General features: G+C 38.2%; 1 protein-coding gene and 1 pseudogene across 1 annotated transcript in view; one reads left to right on the top strand and one right to left on the bottom strand.

Annotated features, from left to right (window-relative positions):
* Nucleotides 1-14,241, top strand: part of LOC107555984 (SRSF protein kinase 2-like) — a 20,124-nt gene extending 5,883 nt beyond the window's left edge. Inside the window, exons 3-8 of the mRNA XM_016238947.1 lie at nt 4,490-4,515; nt 4,630-4,837; nt 6,857-7,264; nt 10,609-10,709; nt 10,878-10,985; nt 14,092-14,241. Of these exons, the coding sequence (XP_016094433.1) occupies nt 4,490-4,515; nt 4,630-4,837; nt 6,857-7,264; nt 10,609-10,709; nt 10,878-10,985; nt 14,092-14,241 (1,001 nt within the window). The remainder of the gene's footprint in view (nt 1-4,489; nt 4,516-4,629; nt 4,838-6,856; nt 7,265-10,608; nt 10,710-10,877; nt 10,986-14,091) is intronic.
* Nucleotides 14,242-16,839: 2,598 nt separating this feature from the next.
* Nucleotides 16,840-21,958, bottom strand: LOC107555983 (tetraspan membrane protein of hair cell stereocilia homolog; annotated as a pseudogene).
* Nucleotides 21,959-25,913: the final 3,955 nt, after the last annotated feature.

Here is a 25,913-nt window from a genome sequence, read left to right as displayed (position 1 = left end):
CATAACAGTGACTGTAAAATATGTATTTTAGGGATGGAAATTACATTTTTATATTTGGGACATGGTAATTGCGCTACTTAGGGCTGTTTTTTTTTTTTTACTGGCATGGGCTTGGGATGCACAATAAAAACGATGTAATAGTTGTGATCAATATTTTCCCTTCCATGATCTTTCAGACATGATCAGGTGCAGTACTGACACTGTCAAGTCTGCATCAAATCAAGCTCTCCGTAATCACAGGTAAACTGTCTGATCAGTCAGATGTTTGTCATGAGAAGTATTCCACAAAACAGCTATGGTTTGATTTGATATGACAAATACATCTTTTGAATACATGTTGTGAACTCATTGCCCCATTAGCTCGGAGAGCTTTATTTTCCCTCCTCAATAAGTTTTGTCTGTTGTTTTGTTTATTGGTCTAATTCTTGTTTCTTGGGTTGCATTGGTTACTCAGTTAATTCTCTTGTGCTTCATTCCCCACTTCTGAATTATGTTGTATTGATAAGGAGTTATCTCAAAGTAAGTCTGTTATCTTACAATCAGTATATAGTAAATGAAAGTTAAAATGTCGCCGTTGTAACCGGATAAAACTTGGAGTGGCGATGAGGTCTTAAAATGTATGGAAAGAGTCTTAAAAAAGGTCTTAAAAGGTATTAAATTTAACTCCATGATTCCTGTATATACCCTGTATTAAAAATGTATTCTACCAGTATTCTGTTCATTGGGTTATGATAACTTTTGCATTATATATTTTTTAGAGCTGTCAAGCAAGTATATATTTTTTATCTAATTACACAATGTAGTGAATAAATCGAATTGCACATCAAATTTGGTTGAGAAATTGCCCCTAAAAGGATCATTTAAAGTCATTATTGTGTTAAATTGGAAAAGCATCAAATAGATGTTACGAAAAGTAGCTTTAGAAAGAAATATTTGATTCAACATAGAATTTGACACACTTTTTTTAAAGCGGCATCTGAATTGGTATTTGGATATATTTACAGACCGTTTATTGCAGCTCAGCGGTGGCATGAATTCACTGCAGGTATGGTTGTATAAATAATGCCATGAGATTAACGGGATTTAAAAGGGAATTAAAGGGAAAATAAAAATTCTGTTATCATTTACTCACCCTTATTTGGGATGGGGGGAAAATCAATACAGCATAGTATCGCGATATTTTCCGTGACAATATGGTATCGATACACAAACGCCAAGTATCGATCTTATATTATACTATTTGGCAGAATAATAAAATCTATTTCTTTACAATCTACTAGATGGTGGTGTTAAGTTTTTTTTTTTTTCTGGTGAGGTCAGCTGGGTCACCTTCAGCATGCAGTAAGTTAGTAAAATAAAGATGGTGGCATCGCGGAAAGTTATCAGGCCCCGTCTGCGTTTAAATAGGACGTATGGACTTTGGATTTGTAAACACGGAGGGGATGTAAGTAGGGATGCACCGAATTTTCAGCAGCCGAAAATGGCATTTTCGGTTTTCGGCTGAAAGAGAAAAATGGGAAAACGGAAAATGTGAGCAGAAAATTTAGGCTACATATACTAATAATTATAATATATATGGCGCTCCGCACCCCGCCCGGCAGTGTTCAGCACGCAGGTTTCACTCTCCTCATCACTGTGCGGTTTGAAGCTCCGCTCTATGAATGTGCGTTCCGCTCGTATACCGCTCATGCTCACCGGAAAAGCAAAGTCTGCTCAAATAACGTGCTGACAAGGCAAGGCAAGTTTATTTATATAGCACATTTCGTACACGATGGTAATTCAAAGTGCTTTATATAAAAGAAATTAAAATAATCACAAAAATAAAACAAGGAATTTAAAACCTTTGAGAATGATTTAAAAATTGATTAAATGAATTTAAGACAGTTAAAAATAGAAAGTGATTATACAAACATAAAATACAGTGCAATCAGTTCGGACATCGCACAGTGCTCATTCAATAAATGCACAGCTAAACAGATGAGTTTTGAGTCTAGATTTAAATGTGACTAATGTTTTAGCACATCGGATCTCTTCTGGAAGCTGGTTCCAACTGCGGGCCGCATAATAACTAAAAGCGGACTCCCCTTGTTTTGTGTGAACCCTTGGTATTTCTAACTGACTCGATCCTAATGATCTGAGAGTCTGTTAGGTTTATATTCAGTGAGCATATCTGCAATGTATTTAGGTCCTAGGCCATTGAGTGATTTATAAACGAGTAAAAGTACTTTAAAATCAATCCCAAATGTAACTGGAAGCCAGTGTAAGGACCTGAGGACTGGTGTAATATGCTCAGATTTTCTGGTTCTGGTCAGAATTCTGGCAGCAGCGTTCTGGATGAGCTGCAGCTGTCTAATGGTCTTCTTGGGAAGGCCGGTGAGGAGACCATTACAATAGTCCACCCTGCTGGTGATAAAGGCATGAACAAGTTTCTCCAAGTCTTGACTGGAAACAAAACATCTAATTATTGCAATTTTGTTGAGATGATAGTATGCTGATTTAGTTACTGCTTTGACATGACTACTGAAACTAAGGTCTGTCTCCAGAATCACACCAAGATTCCTGACTAGATTTTTAGTTCTTTGACCCCTATAGTCAAGGTATGCATTCACCTTGAGAACTTCATCTTTGTTTCCAAATGCAATGACTTCAGTTTTTTCCTCGTTTAACTGAAGAAAATTTTGGCACATCCAACTGTTAATTTCATCAATGCATTGGCAGAGGGAGTCAATTTGGGCTGTAGTCATTTGGTGATAAGGCTAGGTAAATCTGGGTATCATCAGCATAGCTGTGATAGGCAATTTGGTTCTTTATATCAAGGTAACACTTTTCAATAAGGTTCCATTAGTTAATGTTAGTTAATGTATTAACTAACATGAACGAACAATGAACAATACATTTTTACAGTATTTATTAAGCTTTCTTAATGTTAGTTAATGAGAATACAGTTGTTCACAGTTAGTTCATGTTAATTCCGAGTGCATTAACTGTTAACAAGCACAACTGTTGATTTTAATAATGCATTAGTAAATGTTGAAATTAACATGAACTAAGATTAATAAATGCTGAAGAACGATTGTTTATTCTTAGTTCGTTAACTAAAGTAGTTAACTAATGTTAACTAATGAATCTTATTGCAAATTTTTACCAATATTAATATAAATTCTGTCCAGTTTTATTGTGTTACTTTCAGTAAAAGTGTGGTTATTTTATTGTCTTGTTTTTTTTTTTATTTAGCATTAAAATTTAGTTCAATTTAAGTTTTGATTTTCGGCCAAGTGCATCCAGAATTTTCGGTTTTCGTTTCGGCCCAGAATTTTCATTTCGGTTCATCCCTAGATGTAAGACTACATGTTTTATTTTATTTAACTTAAATGTATAACTGTAATTTACTTTCAAATGCCCCAATTGCTGAAGGGTCTGCACAACTTTTTAGTACAATTTCAAGTTGCACTGTTCAAAATACCTGTAGTAGCACAGCAGTGCATACCTGCTTACATTTAATTAAGGTGGACTAGATTAGACTGCAGTACAAATAGTTGAGTTTGCCAGGTGCATACAACATTTATGACAGGTTTTCATGAAAGTGTTGGTCAGTTTGTCTGCTTGACAATCCCATTTTGCACAGCAGCAATAAAACTGAAGTGAGATAAACAAACTGAGAAATGTTTATTTTTAGTTAAAACAGATGTTGCCAAAGTTTTCCTTTGGGGACATAATTTGAAGTTGGAAAAAGGTAATAAATTGCAATATATCGCAGAATATCGCAATGATATTGTACCGTGACACAAGTATCGTGATAATATCATATCGTGAGGCCTCTGGTGATTCCCATCCCTAACCCTTATGTCATTTCAAACCTGTCTGACTTTCTTTCAGAAAGTTTTTTGAAGCAGAATGAATATTATCATTTCATGTTACATTATAATATTTAAAATATGATAAATATAATAAATTAAATGTAAATGTAATTGTAGAATGTTTTTTGTAAATATTACTAAATTATTACAAATGTTGAATTAGCTAGAAGCCATAAATAACTAGTAATTTTTTTTTATCAAAAGCTGTATATCAAGCATTTAGACTGTCAGGGTGTTTATGAATGTTCTGTTGTATTGGTTTGATTTTAAACATGCTAAAAACAGTATGTCAGTGGTGAAAATGTTATGGTTCTGATATCAGTGACAGACTGCTGTTTTATATAGCTGTAACTTCACATCCATTCACCTCTTCTGACACCTTAGCATGGAACATCTCCATTGATACATTATGCAGAGTGACGTAAAGTCTGCAGGATGTTTCTAAATGGAGAGCAGTGACTCATGAGCTCCTCTAAACAACTGAAGGATGACACATTTTCTGGAGAACCTCATGTGCACTGCTTTTGAACTCTGTGTAGCAACTGAAAACATGTCCTGCTTTCACGATGTCGATAGTGCACAACAAGATGCTGATGTTGTCTTCTCTTTTTCATCTTCCTCCTCCATTGCAGTGAGTACAGCTCCGGCCTCAAAACAAGTGAGTGTTCCTCAGAGATGAGTTCTTTAGCATCTTCCTTGATGTTCATCGGTAGCACATTCACACATAAAAAGGTAAAAGTTCATAGAAAAGTTAAAAGATTCTTTTCTTCAGATGGGCAAAATGTCCAAGAACAAGAAGAAAAAGATGAAGAAGAAACAGAAGCGTCAGGCTGAGCTCTTGGAGAAGAGGATTCTAGAGATAGAGGGGCTGGAGAAATGCCCTGAGGGAGGAGAAGAGGAAGAGGAGGATGAAACTGAGACGCCCGAGAGCACCCCGTCAGTCCCCACCCTGCATGACATCACAGCTGAGGCCACACTGGGTGAGTGAACATCAACTCAAACATGTGATTATTAGTACTCTTAGAGCAAGTCATTCATTAACGGCTAGTCTATGGTAAAACAGTACATCGGGCAGGACATCCAAACACTCACCTATAATTCATCAACCTCAAATATGGCTTATCATGTGAAATACGCAAGTAGCAGCAACTTTACATGGACGCTCAATCTAATGTTAGAAATGTGCGCTATTCAGTGTCTGTGCGGAGTGTGGATGCTGAACAGTAGCGCTCACTGCAGGACAGATGGAGGCGCCGGTGCGCTCATTTGCTCTTAAAGTGCCCCTATTATGGATTTTTGAAAATTAACTTTCATGCAGTGTGTAACACAGCTCTAAGTGAATGCAAACATCCTGCAAAGTTTTAAATCTGAAAGTGCACTGTGTGTAAAGTTATTGTCTCTCAAATAAAGAGTCACCTCTGAATCATTGAAAAGAGTCGTTTTTAAAACGAATCCTAAGCCGTTTCATCTTGACGTCAACATGAAACATTAGCATATTGCCCGCCCACTTGTTGGTCTTTTCGCGTTGGTCTGAATGAAAATGCAAATTCATTCTTTGCCGCTTTTGGAACGGTAAAATAGCGTTTTCCCCAGTAACGTAGTAAACAAAGCAGCACTGCGCTCACAAACGCTGCTTTATCAGGCATTACAGGTATGAGGAAATGAAAATGAGACCAATCAGACCAATCACCACAGATTAGCGTCACACAAAGTAGGGGTTTGGAAAAATGAATCATTGAGCGAATCGTTTGGGAGTCATTGAGCAAATAAAGTAAAAATAAATGCATATTATAAGACAATGAGAGTGTTTTTTGACCTTGCATGCATGTCAACCTGTTATTGGGGACTCCCAAAACCAAAATATGAACCTTTCATTACCCATAATAGGGTCACTTTAAAATACTCCCTCATTTTTGGTCCTACAGATAAGAATAACACATCTTTCGCATCAGTAAAGACTCTACGTTTATTTGTGTGCACTCACAATAACAACAAATCATTGCGCTTTTGTAAAATAATGAAAGCAAACAGGATGCACTTTCTGCCGTCTCTGTCTCCGTGAAGTTGAGCGCGAAACTCTGTGTATGTTTGCCTTACAGACATAAAAAATATATATCTATCCACCTTTTTCTTGACGTAAAAATGGGTGTGGCCATTTGTAAATTCTATGGGTCTGGCTTCCGGTCTCATCTGCGTCCACTCCATCCAGCTATTTTTAGCTGCTCAAAACAGTTGGTTTTGCTGCTTGATATTGAAAGTTGGTGTGTCTTATATTATTTTAATGTATTATCTTAATTATGAACACACTGGTTTGTAGTGCAAACAGTTTTACATATAAACTGCACGTTATTATTCTCCTCGTTATTTACCTATAGCGGCTAATGAACCGGAAGTCTCACCCATAGGCTTACTTCCGAGTTGAAGAAAAAGGTGGATAGAGAGTGAAATGTCTACTTTCAAATAAACTAATTCAAATGGAAAACAAATATTCTCAGATTATGTAATCCGTATGAAACATGCATACAGGCGCATCCACTACTGCGGAGATGACGAGTCGGTGTCGCCGAGTTCATCTCTTAAATCGAAAGTTGTAAAAACTGTGTTTTGTTATTTGATCAATCTAGCAATGTACTCAGAACACCTTAGCAACAATTAATGCTCTAGCATCCATCAACAACACTGAGCATAGGCAAATACCAGTTAAATTTTCTTATACATTAAATGTTAATCTAAAGCAGTTACTGCTATTATTAATTATGAAATGACACACTGGGCTTTGTTGTGAGATATTCTGTAATGTAGCAGAATCTCTGCTGCTTTTCTTTGAGTCTAGCCACATCCTAGTCATTTAAAAAAAATCATGCTTCCAGCTACTGTCTTCATCAATTATAACTGGCGCTGCTGCGGTTGAGAGGCCGAGTACTGTGTCGAGACATATCAGTGTTTTTACTCTGAGAATGTGTTGAAATCAAACATATTTGAACTTTTTTCCACCCCAGATGGCATCTCAGATGGTTGGTCTCAGCACAGAGACGCCATCAACGGTCACAGCCAGGGCCCTGAGGAAGAGCAGACCCTGGATCTCCAGCAGCAGATGAAGGACGACACCCCCGTGAACCCCTATGACAGCGGCACCGAGGGCTCCGAGCCTACTAACCCTTACCCAGCGTGCAACGGCACCATAGAGAACGAGCCCAGTCCTCCGTCCCCTGTCGCCACAGACGGTAATGGACCTTTGATTTGTGGCATGGTTGAGTCACAGTGCCCTAGGGTGCAGGATCAAGAGAGCCCCACGGCGGAGCTGAACTGCTCCAGTTCTGTTGAGGGCCCCAGAGCGGAGATGGGCCTCACCATGGAGGTGGACCCCAGCGTGCAGGCGGCCACAGAGGAGGAGAGTCTGAAGGACGGTCAGTGCGGAGCCCTCGCTGGAAGTACACCCCTCTGTTTGCTCTTTACTAACTCCCCTCTTTCTCAGCCCCCCCCCCCCCTCTCTCTCTCTCTCTCTCTCTCTCTCTCTCTCTCTCTCTCTCTCTCTCTCTCTCTCTCTCTTTTTCTCGCTCTCTGTCTCTTTCTCTCTCTCTCTCCGTCTGTATGTTTTCCTACAGAGTCTCTAACACTGTCAGCTGAACTGGAATCACTAACAGCCTGACTTTGTGGTGTTGGATAATGTAGCAATATTTAACCAGGAAAGGGGCAGTTCACATAAAACATGAATTTGATGAAACTATAAAATTATAAAGTTGGAGTTCCTCTAGTCATATCAGGAAATTACTTTTAAATTTACAGGCAATGAAATTGATGGGTTTTAAAAGTAATAAACAAATAATCAGTTAGACTAAGGTTAAAAATAAATGAAAAACAAAAAATTATAAATAAACATTTTAATTATCAGTTATGTGCATAAAAATTATTTTGGAAAATAGGCAAATGCTATACAGTATATACAGATATAGTGTTATATGAATTACAAACTTTAATGGGGATTAAATAATATCATATTTTATATTTCATATTAAATGCATTTTTATATATTTTGGAATAATTATAATTTATATATATATATAATTTAAATAATCAAAAAGTTATCAAAATAGTTATATGATAGTTCTCCATTAGTTGTAGTACTACAATACTAAATTCTTTAAAAAGTCAAGGACATTTTAATGAATTGATGTTTCTAAATATTTCTAAAATATTTTAAGAGCTGAAGAAATTGCTGTGAATGCAGTTTTTTTTTTTTAATCATTAATTTTTCCATTACACATGAAAAAGGAAGGATAAAAGTAATGTAAATACAATGGTAGATGGACTGGGTTAGGAACCCTGAATTAAATGAACATGTTCGGGGTTTTTTTTTCAGGGAACTGTTCCTTTCTCTGTCTGTTATGGTGACGTTCATTCACATCAGACTGAAGTCATATTTGTCATATTTGCCTAAAAGTAATGCTTGTATAAATTGTTTCATTGAAAAATGGGTCACACTTTATTTTAAGGTCAAATTCTTGCTATTAACAAACCAGTAACTATGACTTTTGCCTCAAACTCCTAATTTGCTGCTTATTAATAGTTAGTAAGGTAGATGTTAAGTTTAGGTATTGGGTATGATTAGGGATGTAGAATATTGTCATGCAAAATATGTGCTTTATAAGTACTAATAAACAGCCAATATGTTAATAATAGGCATGCTAATCAACTAGTTAATAGTGAGAATTGGTCCCTATACTAAAGTGTTACCAAAAAATGATTTCTTATTGCTGTTGTCTTGAAGTCTTATGAAATCATCCTTTCACATTCTTAACACACTCGTTTTTTGTCCTATTGTGCATTATTAATCAGTGCATGTTAATCAAAACAAAAATCTGTTTATCTTTCATCAAAAAGCAATAATGAGCTCCAGCTGTGAAAATACTTTTTTTAATCAAAACGTGTTTATTACAGCAATTACGGAATTGTATGTTATAGCAAATGTGGCGTTTTATTCTCAAACAGATGGTTTATTGAATGAAGGCTGTGTGGATCAGATAAGAGACTGTTAATAATGAGCTCCAGGTTTGAAAATTTTTTTTTTTTTTTTTTTTTTTTGGCTGATGTCAACAGTCTGTCTTATGTTGCATTCGTTTTAACTTGGAAAGTTGTAATTTCCAACTTCCTCGTGGGAAAAGTGCCACTTGAAGTCGGGCTTCCCATTTATAGACTTCACATGCACATAGTGACACACAGTTATTCACAATAATGATCAATAATGACAAATGTTCATTTTTAAAGTTTGGAAGTGCATCACATTATGTAAGTATTAGCTGTCGATTGTGGTTTCATGTTGACTTGAATTCCCGGTGGTTTGATTTCTATGTTACAGGATAGCCCATTTCAAGTTTCACTCAGTTAAAGGTGCACTAAGTGATTTTTGCCAAATTATATTGTTATTTGAAATCACCAAAACAAACAAGCCCATACCCCAGCAGGACCTCACCCCTATTTTGAAATCTCTGCCCCACACGTACGTACACAACCATGGCAGCGACGATCACGGAAACAAGTGAAGATGACACAGGCATATTCAAACAAAAGCCAACACGGATAAGTTGTGTGAAACAAAGCAAAATCAACGTTACTCGCCTATCAAGAAGAAAAAACAACACAACCTCGGCGTATGATTCCAGGCCTTCCCACTCATCGAGTTCTCTCCACCGCTGGAAATCTGCTCCGATATTTACGCGGGTCCTACCTCTTTCCTGATCATAACCCTTCTTTTTAATGTTTCCTCAGAGATATTTTCATTTTTTTTTTTATCTGCCATCTCTCTCTATCTATAGTCGATTTGCTAATATCCGTCCTGTGCACTCAAATTGAGCGCTCTCTTCTCTCTATCATAACAAGACATGCCCCCTTACTGCTGATTGGCTACAAATGTGTTTTGGGACTCGGTCCGACGCTGTGGTCAGAAGCATTTTTCAAATATTGCTTAGTGAACCTTTAAAGGCAGGGCAAGTGATTTGATTCAAAACATTTTTTTGTTATGCTGGTTTAAAGTCTCTTCACATCCCGGTAGCAATCACTAAATTAAGTGGTCTAAATGAATTTATATGTATTTACATTGTCTGTGGAAGGCATAGGACCATAAAATGTTCGTCCAATCAGATTGTTTGGTCCGATGACTACGATTGGCTGTCCTACCTGCCTGTAAACGTATGTATTTGCATACGTCCAAGCGCTCTGTTCGCACAGACATGATACGTCATCAGCGAGTTACATTACGCTATTGCAGACCAAGCTAGAATTGACGGCGTTATTATTGTAATACTATGCACTTTGTAATGTAATGTTTTCTCACTGGTGAACAAGACATGAGGAGATAATCTGACAGCGTTGCATTCGTCTCTCATGGTGTTGCTGATTAGTCTCTGGTCTGCCTGTGCATGTTCATATGTTTTGTAGGAGGTGTGGCTTTGGAGAGTGATTTGCAGGGAGGGTGAGAGCTTATGCTTTAACTTTCTTTCTGAAATTGTCTAGCCTACATTTAAATCAATAAGACAAGCAGTTAACCACAGGTTACCGGTGTTCTAGTGCCTTCATCATGATGGTCTGGTTTTTCATTGCTGATATGGATTAATAGAGAGCCGCTGCATTAGTCTCAACATCCTACAAGGCTTTATAATTCAGCAAACACATTGAACCTCACAGGAGCCAATCCAGAATATGTGTGTGTTATTGACTCTAAAACCATCTTTCTCGTTCTTCTCTTGTACTGCAGCTAAGATTGCAGCAGGAAACCTGCTAGTCGACCCCCTGGATCCGCTAAACACTGATAAGATCCGAGTGAAAATCGCTGACCTGGGCAACGCCTGCTGGGTGGTGAGTGTGGAGTTTTCCTTGCATTTACACCAGAAACCGCTCAGTAAGAGTGTTAAAGTGATAGTCCACCCCAAAACAAAGATTCTGCCAACCTTTAACTCAATTGATTGATTGAGATGCTGATGTCTCAGTTGCTGCTTCTTTGTAATTCTTGTTTGTCATCATCAGCACAAGCACTTCACAGACGACATTCAGACGCGGCAGTATCGCTCTCTGGAGGTGTTGATTGGATCAGGATACAGCACCCCAGCTGACATCTGGAGCACAGCTTGCATGGTGCGTTTAAAGACAGCCGAATGAGATTTAGAGTGCTTTCACACTAGCACTTTTGGTGCACACCCGGGTTCGATTGACATCAGAGTTCGGTTTGTTTGGATGATGTGAACGCTGTCTTCCGACCTCGGGTGCGCACCCTCGAACCGTACCCGAGTCCGCTTAAAAGGGTGGTCTTGGGGTATGGTTCATGTGAACTCCGGTATGATTCGCTGCTGATGTGAAGTGAACCGCTTATTAATGACGTATTATTTGAGAAAAATGTGTGTTTGTGTGTTTCACTCACTTTCCTCACGAGCGTGACTGGCGTGCTGCAAGCAGAGAGCTGTATATCTCATTCCTGTTTGCCTTTAGCAATCCTTGGAGCATTTGCAGTACATTCGTAAGACAGACGTAAGTGTCGTTATGCACTGAAGCTTTGTAAACAAAACGAATGGTACAAAAGCGCAGAGAGCAATGTTATGCATTTTGCCGCTTTCTCCTGCGCCGCCGTTACTAAGCAATGGGGTGAACGGCTGCTAACTTGATGACGCAAACTAACCGCGGATCGGAACCAAATAAAATAATATGAACGCAGTGGGAGGAGGGAGTAATCGATATTTGTATTTTTTTTTTTATGTATGTACATTTATAACACTGTTCTTTGTATTATATCACCTTTGCATCAAATTACAAAAAAAAAAAACGGTTAACGCTAATGCGAGGGGGTTTTTAATGCAGCGTCTATGGGAGGGACGGTAAATTTGACATCGTTCTCTCTTCTGACTGCCGTTATCAGTCTCTCTCAATTTTTTTTCTTTTATTGAGAGTCATGAAAACACTATCGAGGAGTTTTTCTTTTGCTATTTGAGCAAATGGGAATGCACAAAATATATTTGTGGTACTCTCCCCCATTCACTGCTCTTCAAGTTAACCCAACTATGACGACTTCCGCTGCTGAGAAACCCGGAAATGTGAAAAGGGTCCATAAATTTGGTTTTAGTTTTGCGTTAACATTTTACTAAAGTAATGATTCGATACACAAATTTAATTCCAGTAGTTCTGCATTAGCATGTTGCTAAGGTAGTGACTCGATACCCAAATTTCGTTCTAGTAGAGTTTTGTTAACATTTTTCCTAAAGTAATGACTTGATGCTCAAATTTGATTTTTATAGTTTTGCGTTAGCATTTTGGTAAAGTAATGATTCAATAAAAATGTTTTAATTCCAGTAGTTTTGCGTTAGCATGTTGCTAAGATAGTGACTTGATATGCAAATTTGATTAGAGTAGCTTTCTGTTAGCATGTTGATAAGGTAATGAACTCTGATTTAATTCCAATAGTTAAGCATCAGCATTTTGCTAAAGTAATGACCCTGATTTGATTCCAGTAGTTTTGTTAACGTGTTTTTAAAGTAACGACTTAACACTCAATTTTGATTTCTGTAGTATATTAGCATGTTGCTGACGTTATGACCAGGGATTGAAATTAACTTTTTCACTCACCAGCCAATTTGGCTACTAAATTAAGTTACCGGCCATTCATAACTTCTACTAGCCAAAAACAAAACAAAAAAGACAGAAATACACCAACAGTTTGAGGCCGTCTACACTGGGCGTGACAAAGCGACCGTTGCAAATCATTTTGTGTCAGTACTAGGGGTGTGCGATATTGACAAAAAATAATATCTCAATATTTTCTGTGATTTTATCGATAAAGATAATGAGACGATATTTTGCTGAGTGTGTTATTGTGCTGATAGCTTAAGGACTACCGTGGACAGCTGACTCAAAGTGTTTGATATTCTTCATATTCTGTGTGGTCAGTTCACAGCAGTGATAGAAATTAATCTTTGCAGAAGTTGCATATGAAGTGGCATTTAGATGCGTTTACACGTGTTAATGCAGCTTAGAGGGACGTGGAATGCTTTAAACTGCAGTTACAAATGCATAAATAATGTTTTGATATTTAAAACATGAAATTATTTTAAAAAATGAAAAGAAACTTTAAAAGTGAAATTAAAACCGCCAGTAGGTGGCAGCAAGTCACTGTTAAGTGAGTCATTGCGATTGAACCGAATCATTTAAACGGTTGATTCATTCAGGAACGAAACAACGTCATGTTGCTCAGAGACGCACAACAGTACTGTGGCTGTGTTTGGAATGTTTTTTGTTGGCGAAATAGCGCAAAAACAGCCAATATGGCGTTTAAAACGTAAGTGTCTTGATATTAACTTGGTTTATTGAACTGTTGTATAAAATAAATATCACATTTATAACCATGCTGATTTTTTCTCTTCGTGTGATATTGATTAACTATATGAATTGATATAAATATATAAGTTTTCTGCCTCCTTATCTTGAAGTATGTGATCATTGTTAATGCATATTAATAGACTGAATCGTACAGTGAAAGAACCACTCTAAATGCGCACGCGCACTAAATCCTGTGTTGGTCATCACATCGCGTGTGCGTGCCTCTGTAGGTGTGTTTTGTTTAGCTTTTGCAATATACTCGATAATGTCATGATGTCTCACAAGTTCAGTATTTGCGCTAAACCTGCGCAGATTTGGCCTGCATGAACTTCCCCAAGAAATTAATGAGTGAACATAACTTACGAAAAGTAACCCGCCAAATTGGCTAGGGATTTGACAGCGTTACCCGCCACAGCTGATTTTTACCCGCAGTTGGCGGGTGTTAATTTCAAACCCTGTTTATGACTTTTTTTGGGCACTATTTTGGAATCTCCTTAGTGTCTTAAAATGCTGTGTAGGTCGGCTGCTCAGCAGCTTTTGGAACAGAGCTAATTTCCTGTCAGGCTGAAGTCACAGGTGTCAGAGGAAGGTGACTCTATGACTGACTCTCAGAGCGTTACATTGAGTGGTGCTGACGCTGCTCCCTCGGCCTTTTGTCCTGCTTTGCGCTGCACAGACTCTGCACCTTTTTAAGCAGTAAGGCCAGACCCACCGAGAGAGGTTAAACTCTGTCTGTATCAGAATTTCAAACCCACTGCGTAACAATAGTGTTGCGAGCTGCACTCGCTTCAGTCAGCCTACTACCTAGAGAATCTGATAATAGGATCGCTATGTCCACACACACATGCATGCCTTCTCAAAGTGTCTCTCTCCCTAGGCATTTGAGCTGGCAACAGGCGATTACCTGTTTGAGCCTCACTCCGGAGAGGATTATTCCAGAGATGAAGGTAATTATTCTTCCACAGCTTGGGATTCAACCCACACAACTTTAGCAGACCCGCAGCCAATCAAAAGCTCCAGCACATAAACAAACAGTAGCATCTGGAGAACAAATCACACTGCGCCTATTAATTAGCACTTGAACGAGAGCCATTACTAGACACTCAAGCACAGTGTAATATTTGCGCTGTCATTATGGAGGTGGCACTAGGGAGTGAATGGCCAGAGAGGTTTTGGCCTCTGAGCTGTTTTAAGAATAAAACCATGTCTCCTGAAGTTTTAGCAGTTTTTGCGTTGCTGATTGGTCACAGTATTCCTGCTGTGCTGAAATAGGGATGCAGAATATATCAATACCACAGCAGCCTTAATTTATCAGTTTCAGTCGATGTCCTATGTTTTTGTGCATTTAATTTTTACACTTAGATTACTTTTGCCATCATTAACACTCACTTAAGGGTTCCTCTTTAAAAAGACTAATAATTTGATCTTTAACATTTAACCTTTTTTCATATGGTACATAATAATACTTTATTTTAAGGTGTCCTTGTTACACGTTACATGTACTTACTATTATAATAACAATAAATTATTCATAATTACATGCAAGCAACCCTAGACCAAAACCTCATCCTAACCCTAACCATATAGTAAGTTCATGTAGTTAATTAATAGTATTCAGTACTTAGGCCCGCTCACACAGTTCTCAAATCGTCGTCGCTTTTTTTACGTAATTGTTATCATTTGAGTGTACCGTCGTTTCAGTGGTTTGTGCTCTTGCCGATTTATCTAACAACCACTTTTCGATCAATATCCGTCATATCACAGGATGGTTTGAATTGATTTATCTTCTTAAGAGTTCCACTTCTCTGTTTTCTTAGTGTTTGCAGTAAATCGCACTCCGTAGCTGTTTGTACTGTTTTTTAAATTTTTTTCCATTGTATTAAAAAAAAAACGATTGTTGATCGCAGCTTCCTTCGAACTGTTTCCCATATCTTTCATTCCAGAGAAAAGAGCGACGGCTGCCGAGTGCCTCCGTCATTCCTGGATCGCCACCTAGTGGCCAAAAAGCTCCGAAGCGTGCACACACACTCTCACACGCCCATGAATGCTCCCCACTGACAGACGCCGTCTTAGGAGCCGAGCCTGGAGTCACGGCAGATACAAGAAGGTCCGCTCACACAGTTCTCAAATCGTCGTCGCTTTTTTTACGTAATTGTTATCATTTGAGTGTACCGTCGTTTCAGTGGTTTGTGCTCTTGCCGATTTATCTAACAACCACTTTTCGATCAATATCCGTCCTATCACAGGATGGTTTGAATTGATTTATCTTCTTAAGAGTTCCACTTCTCTGTTTTCTTAGTGTTTGCAGTAAATCGCACTCCGTAGCTGATTGTACTGTTTTTTAAATTTTTTTCCATTGTATTAGATTAGATCTGTTGTCATTGTGGAGGAAACCGGAATGATCTTTAAGATTTAACGGAGTCTTTTAGTAGACGCAAATTTAAATTATAGTAAAAAAAAAAAAAAAAAATTGTTTTAAACCGTTTTTGAGAAATCAGTCGAGTGAGTGAATCAACGACTCAACACGAAAAGTCGCTAGTGTAAAGTGATGGGAGAAATTGAGCTTCAAATCAACTGAACTAATAGCTTCGCAAAACGTTTCACTGAAGCGTTCGAAACATCAAATACTGGTGCCCCTGCTGGTCAAAATGGGGTAAATGCAATGAAATCTCAGGCCAAACATGCATAAACAAGCTTTTAGAAACCCAATGCAAATGTTTTATTGACCGTATAATCTATCAAATGCAACTAACTCATTTATCTAATACCATTAAATATTAAGTGTCGGTATAATACGTGCTCTTTTGTCAATTTTCAGGGCTTGTTTTGTATGTTCTTTGGATGGCTCATGCCAAACAGGCCAATAAAAAAGCAAATTAACTACTATTACTATTTTTATAGAAATAATAATTATTCCTTTTAATTATACAAATGTCTCGAAACGTCTACACGTTTATAAAACTGACTCGAGATCAGGTAAATCTTATTTTTTTGAAAACAATTCCAAAATGTAAAATATCAACCTTCCTGCAAACCTGCAGCTTTAAAGATATGATTATGCTGCAACAGGTCCTCGCGTGATGTGAATTTGCAGGTCAGAACCCACCAAACTTCAGATTTGGAATGCTAGTAAAATGCAAAACGCCTTTGCATGATCTTGTGTTTCCAAGTTTGCGTGTGAATGAAAGTGAATGGAACAGAAATTGTAAGTCCAACTGCTCCTTACCATTGTAGCTAGCAAAAAGAGCCGCTGAATGAATCAAGTAACAAAGCTGAATCTTTTAAGTGAACAGATTCAAAATTCCAGTCACTGGCTCTATGAGTGAAAGGCCCCACTTACAGAGTGGAGCAGGGTTTTGGACCAATGAGATTCGCTGTGGGCAGGGCTGGTCAATGTGACATCATATAAATAGAAATGTCAAGTTCATTCCTGTTGACCGATTTCTTTTTTTACAAAACTCAAAAGTGATTTTTTTTTTTAAACACATTTCCTCTCAAGTTGGCTTTGGTCTCAAAATATGAAATATCTCGATGCAGTTTATATATTAGAAATCATGCTTGAAGTAACCTTAAAGGTGGCAATTACTTACTACAGACACGAGTAAATTAAGATATATATTTTCCTTCATATTTCTCGCAAAGTGGCCCAAAAAACCCACAGGGTCCACTGATGCGCAGGGGATCTTCCTGCTGCCTCTAAAGACAAAAAAGAGCTCTAGTAGTTTCTCAACAACATTCACAGCCTTGTATGAGGAATATGCGAACAGGGAATATCATGATTAATAGTGTTTTTCTGTGTTGTTGCAAGTGGCTGAGCACGCTAATGAAAGGCACACAAATGTACACAAATCTGTCACGGCTAATAGAATTAATTTTACTAGCGCTGCATGTTGGAAGTGGGCTCTCTGTGATTACAGAGCTCTGCCACGGCTGTTACATAGAGCAAAAAAGGAATCCTGACTCTCTGGGCATTGATATTTTTACACCGCAGAAGATACATTAGCTTTTTTCTTCTTCTTTTTCAAAAAGAAGCAACTTTACATCAGCATGAGATGCCAGCTTTGGGTAGATCAGATCAAATGGTGAAGGCTAGAACATAGGGTGCTGTAAAAAGAAATGAAACACCCTCTGCCCCGTCTTTCTTATATTATTTAGAGGAACAGTTCACCAAACAAAAGAAATTTGTCATTATTTACCCCCACTGATGCTATTTTAAACACATATCACTCTCTTTCCTCTAAACAATTAAAGGGAGAGTTCACCCAAAAATGAAAATTCTGTCATTAATTACTCAGCCTCATGTCGTTCTAAACCCGTAAGACCTTCGTTCATCTTCGGAACACAAATTAATATTTTTGATTATTTTTTTTATTCCGTGTCAGCTGCGTCACGTGGACGAATTGTTGAATAAAGTCGTTATTTTTGTTTTCTTTGTGTACAAAAATTATTCTTGTAGCTTTGTAAAATTACGGTTGCACCCCTGATGTCACATGGATTATTTTACTGATGTCCTTAATATGTTTCTGGACCTTGATCGTGGTAGTTACCTTGCTGTCTATGGGAGGGTCAGAGAGCTCTCAGATTTCATCAAAAATATCTTAAATTGTGTTCTGAAGACGAATGAAGGTCTTACGGGTTTGGAACGACATGAGGGTGAGTAATTAATGACAGAATTAAAATTTTTGGGTAAACTAACCCTTTAAGGTAACCAGTGCTTGGTAGTAACTGATTGCATGTAATCTGGATTACATAATCAGATTCCGCAAATTAAGTACTTGTTATTAGATTATATTACGTGTTGCATTAAATGACCAAATTACTTTTTATGGATTACATGATTGCATATTAACACAACAACATACATAAATGTGAAACTCAATCCCATTCAAATGTGATAAACAAATAGGTCAAACGTAATCAAAAAGTAGTCCGAGTACATGACTTAAAATGTGCAATCTACAGTGTTGGGGAAAGTTACTTTTAAAAGAAATGCATTACAATATTGCGTTACTCCCTAAAAAAGTAACTAATTGCGTTACTTTTTATGGAAAGTAATGCGTTACGTAACTTTTGCGTTACTTTTTTGTATTTTGTATATTTGTGGTGTTTAACATTTAATTATTGCAGGTTTGCGTCATATTCTGAGTTGCATTATTTTTATTCATTTTGAGGAATACTGAATCTTGTGAGTGAGATGAATTAATGCATATTCATATTTATTTTAGAACTACAGTAACATCTGATTTCTCTCAACATGGGGACAGGAGAGCTGTCAATCAATACATTGGGGGGAAAAAAGTAACTTGCGTTGCTTATTTGAAAAAGTAACTCAGATATTCTCTTGTAAATTAAAGAGTAATGCGTTACTTTACTAGTTACTTGCGTTACTTGTAATGCGTTACCCCCAACACTGGTAATCTAATAGATGACGCGACTAATTGCAATTTTTGTCATGTAGTTTTGTAATCAGTAATCTAGCCAGTACTGAAGGCAATTTATAGTAGTCTATACCTTTCTTCACCTCCACCTGGAAGTCTGCCCGGTTGCCCAGGACGAAGACCAGGAAGGATTATATGAGGGAGTCCATGATGCTGATGATGGCCAGAATGTACACCCAGCGCACCGTGCAGTTACCCAGCGTGTATTTATCCATCCGCTGACAACACATCCGCTTCACCTCCTCTGAGTCCCAGCCGTCAGGATAGATCATGCAGCCTGTCACCATACAAGTCGCTGAAGATGGAAAAGAAACCCAGTCAGGTCAAAATTAAGCGAAGGGATTGTTTACATTTTTTTTTACATTTTTGTTGTTTCTTATAGTGTTTTACAATGGTTATATTATAATTGTTTACAATTGCAAACAGATTCATTAAATAACTTTTGTTTTTCCAGCTATAGTTCTGTTCAGAATTGAAACTACACCACCGTTCAAAAAGTTTGTGGTCGGTAAGAAATGTCCTAACACTTTTATTCCAAAAGCATGAAGTAAATTGGTCAAAAGTAACAGTACAGACTTTACATTGTTAGAAAAAAGCTAATAAATGTTCTTTTGAAGTTTCTATTCATCAAAGAATGTTGAAAGAAAGAGAAAGAAAGTTTTCCAGAATGAAGAATGACACTAAAGACTGAAGTAATGGCTCAGATTTGCAATTTCCAGGGGTGCACATAAGTGGTCCGCATGCGCGAGCAAAATAAAAAATGCGCTGTATAAATAAGTTCTGACAGCGCATTTGCATACCGACATGGATGACAGCTGTTAATGCACAATTGCCATTTTAGATGGACAAACTGTACCGTATAAGATTTCTATTCAAATTGAAAGCATAAATCTAGGATACCCGCTGCCGTTTTCAAAGCACAAAGCAAAACTGTGACATTTCATTCACTGACGCTCTTCAATCGGTAGCGCATACTATTGCTTAAGGTTGAAAATTAAGAAAATTCATGAAAAAAAGAAGTAAACATTAGCATGTTATTTTTAAGTTTACTATAAAATAACTGTATTTGTATTTAATACTCCCTTTTTTATTTTAAAATATAATAGTATTATCACACTTTGTTATTTTGTTAATTATTTTATAAAAATAAAAAAAAACTAAATAAAGTGCAATAATATTATCACTATTATGAATTCATTTTTTATAGTTATATTTAATCGGTCACACTATGTGCCGTGTGAGGACCAAACCAAATCTCCAGGTTCTCTAATGAGAACCAGGCTGAAAAACGTATGTGCACCCCTGGCAATTACGGCAATAAATTACATTCTAAACTATATTCAAATACTTGAAATTATAATCATTTCACAATATGACTTTTTATTAAAATGCAATCAATTTAATATGTTTACAGTGCATATTTCGAAGAGGCATCCCTCCAAAACACCACCCCCACTCCTTACTTGAAATAATGTAATAATATTCTTGGTCAATATGGTGTACATGTACAATACTTCTTATAGACTTTAATCTTTAAGTCTATACAGAAGGTAACTATCAAAATAAACCCACTCTGAGAATTATTCACTGGAGAAAAAGCAAGACTCCTTCACATTAGTCAAAAATACTCTTGACTACCCGAAATACTTTGCATTGGGACGGTTGCCTGGCAACTTCAGCCACACTCAACTCATCATTTATTATTCATTTGACAAATATACTCTCTGCAGGGCAGCTGGTGCTGCTGTGGGTATTGCCTTACACACACTTGCCCTCATTATCACTCTCACTTTCATTTAATGAGTATGCATTGCAAATGCATTATGTAACATGATGTGATGAGAGAGTTATCCGTGTCCTCATTGACAGCTTCATTAGACAGAACAAAACTTAAAAACATTATATTTCACAACGCAGCACATTTTCCATAGATTTTTTTCACAATATATTCCATTGATTTTACAGTAAAGCAGCATTGCCTGTCAATAAAATGTGGAACTATCCAGGGTGCTGAAGTCCCGAGTAGCCTCATGCAGTTCAGGACTGAAATAAAGCGGTTTATTTCTCTATTCAGCCTCAAGAACGTAACTGAACTTTTGAAGCATCTGAAGAGTTAGTCAGTACTTAATAACTATAATATAATAACTACCAGACAGACCATTAACTCACACTGTATTAATTGTATTAATAAAATGAAATCTTTGAGATTTACATTTGCATTAATTTAAACAAATATGTAATGAAATATAAATATTTGATGAAAAACTTTAGTTTTAAAGATTAAGAGAATTAGTTGCCAAGGCAACATTTAGAATTTGTTCAAGTTTCATGCATCCCTAACCCTAACCCTAATAAAAAATTAATTACTTAAACTAAAATAAAACTAAAAAAGACAAGTTAATATAAAATAAGTATTATTATTAATATTTTAATTAGCTTTTATTTTATATTTTTAGCTTTAATTTTTGTTGAAATTGTAGTATTTTTTTATGTAAATTACTAAAATTTCAACTAAAATTAAAACTAAAAATATAAAATAAAAGCTAATTCAAAATATTATAATAGCATATAATACAAAATAAACAATACATTTAAATCACATTAAAAATGACTGAATGTTATTGCATTAATTAATAAAATATTAAACAACATCAGCACACAGATTATATCACTTTAAACAAAAAGCAACAAATAAATGCCATGTGGTTTAATATATAATAAATTATAATTAAATTAATGTTATATTTTTAAGAAAATATTAAATGTGTCCAAATACTTCTTGGGGCACTGTATGATATATGATATGATATGATACCATATTTTTTATATTGGTGGTTCAATATTAATGATCATTAGATTATATTAATGTTTATGTTAATTAATAAAACTCAAATTCAGGGAAATAGCTCCACTAACCAGCTGCCAGCTGCATCCATGCGCAGATCCTGAGTTGTAAGAAAAACAAACTAAAGCAGACAATAGTCTCTACGATCAGCAGCAAAGAGATCCAAACGAAGAACATAGCGGTTTTGAAGGCACCTGAAGGGATGGATCCAAAGCACTGCCCTTACACACCAGCTCTCCTGTGATGGGGTTCTCAATGCAGTAGTGAAAGAGCCCAAAGTAGCCTGACTGAGGGGTGTCAACACTGTCTCCAATCCAATAAGGCTGAATGAAGACCACCACACAGATGATGGCGAAGCAGATGGTGAAGATAGTCCACAGCACACCGACGGCCCTTGCGTTTCTCACGTAATTTGTGTGATAGATCTTGGCAGCCTCCTGGGCCGATAACATTTTAGTCATGTTTGCTGGAGAAGATGGTCCACCTGAAGGTGTGCGTTAGAAGAATGCTCAGAGAGAAGACAATGAACAGGTTGGTGTGTGAGAAACGTGGCCAACTTCACATGTTGTCTGGTAGTCGGATATAGAATTGATCATCAATCTGCCAAAAGTCTTCCTTGAATCAATCCACTGCTTTAAATAAAGATTAAAAAAAATTAAATAACAACATTAAAAGAAAGACAAAAACTGCCATGGACGTCAAATGTCTCCTTTCTGAAGGAAGTGTACAGCTCTGGGCTCTGAGAGATGCATTAGATAATGTAACCCAGAATTAATGGAAACGGAGTCTCCATCTGCAGGCCAAAAGTGGTTAGATGTATCCTCCGACTGTGTCCTTTAGATCGACTGATGAGAACGTTTGGAAGCTGATGAAAGCGCTCTCTTCATTCAGACAAACACTCTGGTACTGTGAGATCACTGGATTATTAATTAATGGAGGTGTAGAGTTACATTCTGGCTGCGTCTCAAACCTAGAGAGCTGACTCACCGTCTGTGACTAAAACAGCTCTCTGTCATTCACTGTGCTAATGCTTTTCAATGAAAATAGACAGAGCATACAGTCTGTCTCTTTAGTACCATACACAGGTGGACAGACGGAGAGACAGACAGACAGACGGATGGAAAGACAGACAGATGGACGGACGGACAGACAGACAGACAAACAAATGGACGGAGAGACAGACAGACGGACAGATAGACGGAGGGACAGACAGACGGACAGAGAGACAGACAGACAGACAGATAGACAGACGAACAGACAGACGGATGGAGAGAGACAGACAGATGGACAGACAGGCGGATGGAGATTAAATAACAACATTAAAAGAAAGACAAAAACTGCCATGGACGTCAAATGTCTCCTTTCTGAAGGAAGTGTACAGCTCTGGGCTCTGAGAGATGCATTAGATAATGTAACCCAGAATTAATGGAAACGGAGTCTCCATCTGCAGGCCAAAAGTGGTTAGATGTATCCTCCGACTGTGTCCTTTAGATCGACTGATGAGAACGTTTGGAAGCTGATGAAAGCGCTCTCTTCATTCAGACAAACACTCTGGTACTGTGAGATCACTGGATTATTAATTAATGGAGGTGTAGAGTTACATTCTGGCTGCGTCTCAAACCTAGAGAGCTGACTCACCGTCTGTGACTAAAACAGCTCTCGGTCATTCACTGTGCTAATGCTTTTCAATGAAAATAGACAGACAGAGCATACAGTCTGTCTCTTTAGTACCATACACAGGTGGACAGACGGAGAGACAGACAGACAGACGGATGGAAAGACAGACAGATGGACGGACGGACAGACAGACAGACAAACAAATGGACGGAGAGACAGACAGATAGACGGAGGGACAGACAGACAGACAGACGAACAGACAGACGAACAGACAGACGGATGGAGAGAGACAGACAGATGGACAGACAGGCGGATGGAGAGACAGACAGACAGACAGACAGATAGACAGAAGAACAGACAAATGGATGGAGAGACAGACGGACAGACAGATAGACGGACGGACGGATGAAGAGACAGACAGACGGACGGACGGAGAGACAGACAGACAGACGGATGGAGAGACAGATGGACAGATGGAAGGACCGACGGATGGAGAGACAGACAGACTGACGGACCGACAGACGGACGGATGGAGAGACAGACAGATAGACGGACGGACAGATGGAAGGACCGACGGATGGAGAGAGACAGACAGACGGACGGACCGACGGATGGAGAGACAGACAGACAGATGGAAGGACCGATGGATGGAGAGACGGACGGACGGACGGACCGACCGACCGACCGATGGATGGAGAGACAGACAGACAGACAGACAGACAGACAGATAGACGGAAGAACAGACAAATGGATGGAGAGACAGACAGATAGACGGACAGACAGATAGACGGACGGACGGATGAAGAGACAGACAGACGGACGGACGGAGAGACAGACAGACAGACGGATGGAGAGACAGATGGACAGATGGAAGGACCGACGGATGGAGAGACAGACAGACGGACGGAGGGCGATGCATGGAGAGAGACAGACAGACGGACGGACAGACAGACAGATGGACAGATGGAAGGACCGATGGATGGAGAGACAGACGGACGGACGGACGGACGGACGGACGGACCGACTGACCGATGGATGGAGAGACAGACAGATAAATGGACGGACAGACGGAAGGACCGACGAATGGAGAGACAGACAGACAGACAGAGACAGATGGAAGGACCAACGGATGGAGAGACAGACAGACAGACAGACAGACAGACAGACAGACAGATGGACAGATGGAAGGACCGATGGATGGAGAGACAGACAGACGGACGGACGGACGGACGGACCGACCGACCGATGGATGGAGAGACAGACAGATAAATGGACGGACAGACGGAAGGACCGACGAATGGAGAAACAGACAGACAGACAGAGACAGATGGAAGGACCAACGGATGGAGAGACAGATAGATAGATAGATAGATAGATAGATAGATAGATAGATAGATAGAGTGCCCTCCACTAATATTGGCACCCTTGATGAACAAAGGCAGCTGTGAAAATAAATCTGCATCATTTATCTTTTTGATCTTTCATTCAAAAAATTCTAACCTTTCATTGAAATAAAACAATTGAAAATGGAGGGAAATCTCATGATAAAATAAAAGTTTTTCTCCAATGCATGTTGGCCACAATTATTGGCACCCCTAGAAATTCCGAAGAGTAAAATATCTCTGAATTCTATTCCCATTCATATTTGCATTTTTAGCACACCAGGGTGACTAGGAGCATGAAACTGTCCAGCCATGACTTCCTGTTCCACAGGATTATAAATATGAGGAACACAAAGGCCAAATTCCCGTAATTGTCCATCACAAGGAGGAAAACCAAGGAATATAGTGCTGATGTGCAGAACAAGATATTCTATTCTATCACAAAATAGAAAGTGGTTGTAAAGGGATAGTTTACACATACGCACACTTTGATTTTTGCACATAGAACACGCATGCCTTGTTTACGTGCAAGAAAATCACGTGCATGCGTCGTGCATTCTCTCCAAAATAGAGGCAGAGGGTGAAGCAGGGGAGAAGAATTGTTGAATACAATTATTTTAGTTTTTTGCGCACAAAAAGTATTCTCGTAGATTCATAAAAAATACAATTACGGTTGAACCTCTGATATCACATGGACCTTTTTGTCTATGTTCTTGGTACCTTTCTGGACCTTGAACGTGGTAGACACATTGCTGTCTATGCAGGGTCAGAGAGCTCTCAGATTTCATCAAAAATATCTTAATTTGTGTTTCGAAGATGAAGGAAGGTCTTACGGGTTTGGAACGACATGAGGGTGAGTAATTAATGACAGAATTTTTATTTTTGGGTGAACTATCCATTTAAGAAATGATATAAAGCATTGAAAATCCCCATTTCCACCATCAGGGCAATAATTAAGAGGTTCCAATGAACTAAAGATGCTATAAATCTGCCTGGAAGAGGACGCGTGTCTGTATCGTCCTAATGCACGGAGAGGAGGAAAGTTTGAGTCACAGCTGGAGAATTACTGAGATTAGATGAGTCTTGGGGTCAGAAAGCCTAAAGAATATTAAATAGCCCCAACATCATTGCCAAGGCTATTCCTGTTTTGCACTGGTAGCCTTTTCCAAAGGGGCCAATGACATGCAGCAATATCCAGTAGGAGGCGCTGTGATATTGTGAAAACTCTACAAGACACTCGAGGACCAAGAGGGCTTTCAGCTCTGAGTGAGTGTCTCATATTCAGTTTAATCACTGATTCAATAACTGGGCCAATTATTCTATTACAGTCAAGTCCTGTGTTCAGAGTTCTGACAGAATTGTATTAATGTTACGGTTTTACGTATACAGATATTGTGTGGCATAATCAGATTAGCCC

The sequence above is a fragment of the Sinocyclocheilus grahami genome, unplaced genomic scaffold (assembly GCF_001515645.1).
Source record: "Sinocyclocheilus grahami isolate Dianchi unplaced genomic scaffold, SAMN03320097.WGS_v1.1 scaffold552.1, whole genome shotgun sequence".
In the NCBI taxonomy this organism is placed as follows: Eukaryota; Metazoa; Chordata; class Actinopteri; order Cypriniformes; family Cyprinidae; genus Sinocyclocheilus; species Sinocyclocheilus grahami.
This window is presented reverse-complemented; position numbering and strand designations above follow the sequence as displayed.